The sequence below is a fragment of the Glandiceps talaboti genome, chromosome 20 (genome assembly GCF_964340395.1).
Source record: "Glandiceps talaboti chromosome 20, keGlaTala1.1, whole genome shotgun sequence".
NCBI classification, from domain to species: Eukaryota; Metazoa; Hemichordata; class Enteropneusta; family Spengelidae; genus Glandiceps; species Glandiceps talaboti.
In genome coordinates, this window is record NC_135568.1 from 928,329 (window position 1) to 937,500 (window position 9,172).

Here is a 9,172-nt window from a genome sequence, read left to right on the forward strand (position 1 = left end):
GGAACATCAATGAAGATGTAGATGACAACCTGAATGACCAATGCGAAGCAACCTATACCGACCAATGGCGTGCAACAACCGATAATCCCGACTCTGATTCCTCCGAAGACCAATTTCATACTCCTGATAGATCTGACAGTATGGATGATATAACACTTGACACACATCAAGAACAGGAGACGATGTCAACTAATGAAGAACAAACTGGTATGCAATCAAATGAAAGCGATGAAAACCTCAGCTGTCAAGATTTGGAGAAAATAGATGAGTCTGATGAGTCTCCTGACCACCTGTCACCTGAACATAACCAGGTGCAAGAGGCGCTGATTTTACAAAATCAAGAAGAGCTTCCAATACCCCAAGAAGCATTTACAAGTCAACAAGAATTCCAAAGTACTCAACATAATCGGTATTCACAGCCATTAACATCCACTCAGTCAGTACCCTCTACTCAACAGGTATTTCAGCAACACAACCCTTCACAGCAGTACAACCATCCCCATTATCAAACCAGAACACTTTCGAATGTTACACCCCCACAGGAACCGAGAACACAAGATAACCTACTGCAACAAGAAAAACAACAACCCAAGCCACAGTTCCAGCAATCAGAACAACCACAGATGCAGCAAAATCAACAACATTCACTACTATTAACATCACCACAATCAGTTCCCTTTGTTCCACAACCGGTACCATTTCAGGAGCACTATCCATCTCAACAATACAACCGACAAGAACAACCGATTACTGACTATCGCCTTCAACAACAACAACAACAACAACAACAACAACAACAACAACAACAACAACAACAACAACAACAACAACAGCAGCAGCAGCAGCAGCAGCAGCATCATCAGCAAAATGAGCCACAGCAAGCACCAGAAACAAAACCATTCCATCAATCACAGCAAATGTATCAGCAACAATCAGCACCATCATCACATCCACCAAACTCATTACAGACACCGTCACCTGCAATACCACCAAAAAAAACAGAACTCTCAGAACAACCAGCAGGGCAGCAATGTAGTCAGCCACCACCCTCAACACCACACTCACAGCAGCCGTGGGAAACTGGATACTATCCTCAAGGTCAACAACAACAACAACAACAACAACAACAACAACAACAACAACATCAACAACATCATCATCATGGATATCAACACCCATCACAACATCATCATAATCAATACCAATCATATCCAGGTCCTGGCCCTTATTCCAGTCAACAATATTATGGTTGGGGTATGGGTCAAAATCATCCATATACACACATCCCTCCACAAAATTACCAAGGCATGCAACCACAATATAGAACGGGCTTTAATCATCAATATAGTCAGCATCACCATTTGAATCCAATGATGAACACCCAGAGGGCATGGGGGCCTCGTCCACCATCTCATCAATACGGGCCATTTCATGGTCAACAACCGTATGGAGATTTTCACTCTAACAGTACATGGCCTGGTCAGCAACAAGACATGGCTCGTCCACCATTTGACCAATGGCAGGAAGAAATGCCAAAGAGCTCTATGTATTGTGACAAGGGAGATAGTGGGCAGAAAAGTACCACTCCATCAACTTCCACACCTCACCAAACATTTACAAAATCTACCATGAAAATAAAGAAAGAGGAGAAACCTGAAGAGGAAGAACTCACTAGCGAAGATGACACAGGTAATTCAGAGATACATTTATTTATCTTTTATCATTAAACGCCCTATCTTTGCTTCAAATATGTATTTGCACATTTAACGGCACAATATCCTCTATGACATTAGAATCAATTTTATCGACGAATATACTTAGATATATAGTTGTACCTCAGTTAACAATGAGCCAATTAACATTTTAAGAAACGGCAGCAAACTAATTGTACCCGCAAGGGTTGGAGATCGACAGTTAATGCTGACGCCATAGTTTCTTGAAAATTTGAGATCTCCACGAGTTTCAAGTAAATTCATGTATCGAAACTGGGTTATCAGTAACATTAATTTCTTTTATTAAAACTGAAACTAAACAGGTTGGAAAGCGATAAATATATAGCATTGTAACACCTTCAGTGTAACGTGTACTGACATAACGCACAATCTTTGTGACTGTATGTTGTATTTGATAAGGCACTATTTGTGTTCGTTTCTGAAAATAATTACGATATATTGTTTCCGAATTATTTAAAGTTATTTCGTTTGCTAAAATGTACGTAAATAAAATGCACTTTCTTTATAGACGAAGCCAACAAAGGATGTAGTGTTGAAGTGACTGGTTTTGATAGCATTGATTTAGAGACCCTAGAACTATACTTTGAGAGCAAGAGATCTGGTGGAGGTCAAATAGAAGGTGTTATTTTGAAAGGCGAAAAGACACTGATTATTACTTTTCAAGATGCTGAAGGTACGTGTTTTTTAATTTTCGTACACGATGTATGAATTCCAACTCTTGCCGTAATAATTGAATTCGAAGTCTTGAGGAAGTGCAATTAACATTGTAGTATATTGTAAGTTTTTAATTCGTTTTCCGTGTTGTCTTGAATAGTACAGCGACGCGTTCTTGAACAGAAAAGTCACATTGTCAACAAAGTTGCTCTTAAAGTGAAAGACGCTGTTGTTCTTCCTCGAGATGGGAAAAGTTTTTTATTGGAAGGACTACGAGAAGATACAACACGCGAGGACTTGGATTTACTTCTTGGGAGTTGTACGGACATGGAAGAAGATCCCTTGTTTTTGTTTGGAGAGAAGCGTGGTGTTGTCTTAGTCAGATATCCAGTAGAAATTACAGGTACATTCCATATAGTCCTGTTATAATAACTAAATCGAAGTGTGTGTGTGTGTGCGTGTGTGTGCGTGTGTGTGTGTGTGTGTGTGTGTGTGTGTGTGTGTGTGTGTGTGTGTGTGTGTGTGTGTAGAATGCAAGTAAATTCACGTTGCTATGGCAATCGGGCCACTTTGCAGTAATCATGGTTGTTAGAGATTTGAGAAATTCAGATTTTCCAAACATGTTTATCTCAAACTACAGAGTCAAAACTAAATATCGATCAAGTAAGAAAATTCAATATCCCAGTAAATGTACATATTTATCAAAGTCTGCATTAGTATAAAGCGGTGAAAAGCAAAGTCACGATGAAAGTGCTTCCATCACCGTTTTCATAACACATGTGAGCAAACTTATTTTCGCATGTGGTGCACATTATTGTCACATGTTTTCCAGTCATTTTTACATGTATGTTAGCCGTACATAGACCTGGTAGGTATAGTATGGTTCCATGTTAATGACGTCATAGGCATAGCAAAGTGTTTAAAGTCTAGGTATACTGATTAGAGAGAAGAGCAGTATGAATATATTTTTACACATATTAAACCTAACAGATACTTGTCCAAAAAGTACTGGGTTTGCACATATAACTGCATACCTCATAGTAAGTCGCATTCGCTACCATGGCAACCCAGGAGTGGCGTTATAGATGCTATTACTTTGGGAAATATGACTCTTCAATGTTGATAACTTGTATGTATCACTTATTAGCAGTTCTTGGCCGAACATAATTTTGGCGCTAAATGTAACTTAGATTAGTATGGTGATAGGAAAACTGTTGATACACGGTTCAAGCTGCAACACACGCATTACCCAATTTACTTATAAAGGTTACTTAAGTCAACTGGCAATTAATCAATCGATCCATTCATCCACTTTCCTATTCCCTCTAACTTTCTGATTTTTGTACTGAAATGCAGGTTTCGAAAAGATGTGCGAAAAATTATCGAAAAAGAAATACAAACAGTTGTCCCTGATCGCAAAACCAGTTCTGATGACCAACTGTCTGCTTGTGAAGAATCTCCCACAGGGAAGTACAAAGAACCTTGTTACCCTTTACTTTGAAAGCTCAAAGCGGAGTGGAGGTGGTGAAATAGATGACGTTAAGATAGATGATGAAAGAAATTCGGCAACTGTGTACTTTACTGACTACAATGGTACGAAAATTTAAGTATATTCATACTAACTTTATTCAGTTGGTACTTACATATCAGTTTACAATCGATCATTAAGAATAAAGAACAAATGTGTACATGTCTTACATGATGCATAATCAAAGTAATCACGTTATATCTAATCAGCACCAGTGTTTTCTATTTCAGTTGTCGATTCTGTTCTGATGAGGAAACATGAAATTAACGACACCCCAGTAGAAGTCCAACCATTCCACGACTGTATCGGATACGTCGTCAGTATGGAAGAACCTATACCATCATTTCCTGAGAGATTCTCAATGGAAGTAGAACAGCAGTTACTAACATTCTTTTGTTCCAAAGAAGGCCTGTTAGAAAAACTAAGAAAAGAAGTTTCAAATGTTCATGGTGAGTTGATGATCGAGGAGAATGGCAGAATGGTGGTAAACCATACCCTATCTGCAAAGACCCCAAATGTACATCAAGTTGTCAAGAACTGGTCTAAAGATGTTGAGACCTGCCTCAATGACAATTTTAAACAATTCAAGGCTGTATCTATACAAGTCCCAGAAGGCATCTGGTTACTGGTTCAAAATCAGTTATTTGAGATTGATGAAGGTGAGATGAAAGTACACCTCGAAGAAGAATCAACCAGTATTTCTTTTACTGGTTTAAAACAGGATGCTGACAATCTAGAGAAGGCCATACATTCGATAATCGACAAGATCGAAGCAGAACGGGAAAAGCAAAGACGAATGACTACTGTGCCAGTTCCATTAGACGATTCCCAAATAAAGCAGCTCAGGATGTGCAAATTCGTCAAACAAGCCGAAGAAAGGTATCCAGAAACGACAATAAAAATTATAGCAGAAGAAAGCAAGATTGCAATCCATGGACAAGAACATGATATCAGCGCTGTGAAACTCTTCATGTATGAGACACTGCAAGAACTCCATAAGACAAAGGTTAAACTGCAGACAGAATCCTTACAAGAGTTTTGGAAATCTCCAGCCGTCTCAAGTAAAATTTATGGCATCTTCAAAGAGAAGAACGTAGAAGCTGCATTCAACTTAGAAGGCAATGACGAAATAGTGTGTGCTGCACAGAAGAAAGGAGATATGCAGATGGCTGTTGATATTTTACAAAAGAGCATCATCGAGGTTAGTATAAAAGCCGACCCTAAATCAGAAGACGTGTTTCAACAAGGTGGATGGACAGATTTGCTAGCAAAACTACAGGAAGACAACATGGCGAGAATTGAAGTCTCTGGTCTCGAAGTTAGAGTGACTGGCTTTGACGCAATCATACAAGATATCAAGACAAAACTCGAAGAATTCATAAAGATGAATACCTTTATCGACTACAACATACAAAGCGAAAGTGGTAGATTGAAGTTCATTTCGAGATTTCAGAAAGGTTATCTTGACAAATTACAAAATGGAAGGCTCAGACCAGTCGAAATAAAAATAAGAAGGAAGGGAGATTCTGGCGCAATTATTATGAGAGGCACTCAAGATGACATGAACATTGTCATTCCACAAATAAAGAGATTGGTTGATGGGATACAATGCCACAAACATGGGATAGACAAACCTGGAATGTCAAAAGTCCTGCATAAAGAAGATGGATTAGAGTTTCTCAAACGAACTGAAACGGAAGTGCCTTGCATTATAGAAGGGATAAGTCTAGAAGAAGTATCAGTTGAAGAAACCGAAGAGACCTTGTCTGAAAGTCACACATATACAACCTATGACGATGGTAGGTTATTATGCATAATCATTGAATATAGTCGCACATTATTCTGAAAGACAATATCGCCATTTATAATTGATTGACAAACAAGTTATAGTAGTTTACGCCAGGTAACAAATAGAAGGTTGTGCTGCCAAAGGCACGTTAGGGATTCCCTCACATAATAGACCTACGGTAGTTTATACTTTTGTCCAACGCCGGCAATGAGCTTAAAGGGGAAAGCTTGATTCATTCACCATAACATTACTGTTTCAGATGATGACGGAGACGACTTCATGGCTACCAGTGATTATGTACCTGATACTACTGTGATGGCAATGGACTTAGGACACCAACCACCACTGCTGCAACCATCCTCAACGCAGTTTACCACAGCTGAACTTAAATTGATAAAACTCGTCATGGGAAACATATCATCCCAAAAGGTAGTTAGCTGAAGAATTGAAAACACAAAGACTAACCCTTAGTTGCAATGCTGTCATTTCTAAGATATTGTCGTTTAAACATGTGTGAAATATAAAATACATACAATTGTTCTGATACATTTTTAGTGTAACAGTTCTGAAACTTTACTGTACAGTACTGATAACGAATTAGTAATAATTGTAGTTCATCCTCCCATATATATATATATATATATATATATATAATAATAATAATAATAATAATAATAATAATAATAATAATAATAATAATAAGTTTATTTCACCAAGAATAAATGAACATGTACATGATTGGTGAGGACCAGAGAGGTAGTTCTAGTGGAACTAATTGAGTCTCTGGCCCTGAATACATACACTTGTTAAATGAAAGCAGTAAATATATATTGATAGTAGTGATTGTTTTACTCACAGGCTGATATAATAGTGAACACTATACAGACATCATGTGACCTCAACACTGGTGTGATATCAAAAGCCATTCTGTCAGTTGCTGGCCCACAGCTTCTGGATTATATGAACCAATCAAAACCTAGTACAGTTAACGAAGGCGATTTGATACGCACAATTGGTGGTAAACTGGCATGTCAGCTGGTGTATCATATTTGTATTCTTGGTACACATTGGAATGATGGAACAACTGCTGAACCGGTAAGGTATACCTAGTCATGTTTCAATATGGTAAAAGTATTCAGGTATTTCTATTAAACAGATTTGTTGATTATGAACACATTTCTAAGTAAGACTGGAGGATGTCTGTTCGGGTTCTTAATATTTGCTGACAGGAATTGTATTTCGCATGCTTTTGACAAGCTGGTTCGTTAAGGAAGTGAGCAAACACCTCAATTATGTACTAATTGGCGTTTCTCTGACCGCAGCAGTAAACGATAAAACAAACACTGAAAAGACTGGAATTGTTGGTAAAGATATTTTAGCCAAATGTAACAGAAAGAAACCGAATGTGAAACTCTATCCTTCTACTTACCAATCAATCTTGTACTTATTTGCAGCTTTTGCGAAGTGTTCTTCAGAAGTGTTTTGAGACTGCAACGAAGGATAAAAAGACATCAATTGCCATTCCTGCCATTGGAACTGGTGGACTTGGCTACCCGAAAAACACTACAGCCAGGATTATGTACGATGAAGCAAAGCAATTCAGTGCCAAGTATCCAAACTCTTCGTTAACCCATATAAACGTCGTTGTTTATGATAAAGATACCTGCAAGGTAAGTCGTGAAGTGTGATTCTATTTGCACAGTATAATCGTTACTATGGCATTTATCTTATTTTAGAGAGCATGGAACGCTTTCCATTTTACGAGCTTCATCTTGTAATTTGGCATTATGTGAGTATTTCATGAGTAATCACACTTCGTAATAAAATGTGAAAAATGTTCTGATATTCCATCTTTTGATAAAAGCTTACTTTGCATTTTATTCTATTTCTAGGCCTTTGAAGATGAGATGATTAAGCTGAATACAAGCCGGAAATCTCCACAAGTGCACACACACGGACATCCTAAAAGTAAGAAAAACTTTTGTGTGAATTTCACCTGTACCGAGTCTCTCTTTCTGAAGTCGTTGTCAGAATGGTAAATGTGTTGACATTATTTGGGCACGAACCGAAGAATGTAAGGGGTCAATGTGTCTCTTTATTATGTAATTTTCATATCATAATCATATTGTTACAGGAATGCATGCCTCAACACCAGTATCACTAGATGTAACAGATGCAACGTCTTTCAAGACCACAGAAGGTATATTGGTTAAGATAGTGAAAGGAAATATTGCAGATCAAAAGGTACAGTTTGTGTGTCACAGAAAGTCTTCAATGAGTGAATATCTATTAATTATATTTTTTGCCAAAGACTTCAAATGATAGGGTTCAAAGATTAGTTTAGATTTAGTTATACATCAGTCTCCTATAGACAAAACCACCTGAAGTTAAATGCGTCAATGTCCTTGTCCGTACCGTTTGCATGCGTCCATCCGTACCTGACCTCGTCGCTGATACCTCACAAGCAGACGGCACAGAGTTTAAACAATTAGTCATTTTAACACCACTCAATTTCGAGACCTTGGCCGATATTACTGAACAGTGGGTATTTGTCGTTAGAGTGAACATTTCCGACTGTGACTAAAAATATTAAAAACCCAGAGACACCATTCAAGTGAGAACACCCGTATCATCTTTTAAAGACCCAGACCTCCATTTCAAAGCCAAACATGAGTTTGCATAATAACCTGGGAAGCTCATTATATATACTTCTTAAATTACGTTGTAAAGACACCATTCAAAAATCTACAACCATGTTTTGAGGAAAAACCTGTTATGACAGACTTTGACCTCGTCTCATATGTCTGTACTACATATATAATCTGTTAATTGTCTCCTGTAATGGGGTCGCATTGTAATATGCACTGCTATGTACGATATTATAAACTTACTTTATATATAATACATTGCCAGCTAATTGATTATAGGATCCACCTTCGGACACAAGTAAAAATTAAAATAAGGACGAAGATTGCCAGCTAATAGGGAACTTGCAAACCCACCATGTTGAATGTTGCATCATGGAAAATGTGATAATAAATACTAATCAGTTAGTATTGTAAACAATGTTGATACATTGATTGTAACCACAAATAATAAATTCATAGTTACCCTGACAATTGTGGGAGGTTAATTTTATCAGTAGCTCCAGATTAGGTATTACGATAACCACAGATAATCCCATAGTCCTTTGCGTCTGAGCATGCTCAGTCTGGATTGCAAGTTCGCTATTATTGTATGGCACCAACTTTAGAATGTAATTAACGTTAATGTTTCCGGCGGGGGCCTTGATGGGCAATGATGGCTAATCTTAGAATACTTGACTATATTTGTCGTGTACTGACAACAAGCTTCTCTTTTAGGCTGATGTGATAATTAACACAATTCAGACATCATGCGATCTCAGTACTGGTGTCATAGCCCAGGCGATTGGAAAGGCTGCCGGCGACTCACTCAAACAGGATATGC

General features: G+C 37.9%; 1 protein-coding gene across 3 annotated transcripts in view; it reads left to right on the forward strand.

The window, feature by feature from the left end:
* Window positions 1-1,156: 1,156 nt before the first annotated feature.
* LOC144450415 (protein mono-ADP-ribosyltransferase PARP14-like) overlaps window positions 1,157-9,172 on the forward strand; it is a 19,459-nt gene continuing 11,443 nt past the window's right edge. For all 3 annotated transcript variants that reach the window (XR_013482240.1, XM_078141011.1, XM_078141012.1), the window contains exons 1-11: window positions 1,157-1,689; window positions 2,242-2,406; window positions 2,548-2,790; window positions 3,744-3,980; window positions 4,146-5,714; window positions 5,964-6,133; window positions 6,563-6,799; window positions 7,159-7,374; window positions 7,597-7,672; window positions 7,839-7,948; window positions 9,067-9,172. The exon at window positions 9,067-9,172 is cut by the window's right edge and continues 131 nt beyond it. Coding sequence is in view for 2 of the 3 variants with exons in the window: in XM_078141011.1 (XP_077997137.1) it covers window positions 1,257-1,689; window positions 2,242-2,406; window positions 2,548-2,790; window positions 3,744-3,980; window positions 4,146-5,714; window positions 5,964-6,133; window positions 6,563-6,799; window positions 7,159-7,374; window positions 7,597-7,672; window positions 7,839-7,948; window positions 9,067-9,172 (3,562 nt within the window). In the remaining variant the exon portion in view is untranslated. The remainder of the gene's footprint in view (window positions 1,690-2,241; window positions 2,407-2,547; window positions 2,791-3,743; window positions 3,981-4,145; window positions 5,715-5,963; window positions 6,134-6,562; window positions 6,800-7,158; window positions 7,375-7,596; window positions 7,673-7,838; window positions 7,949-9,066) is intronic.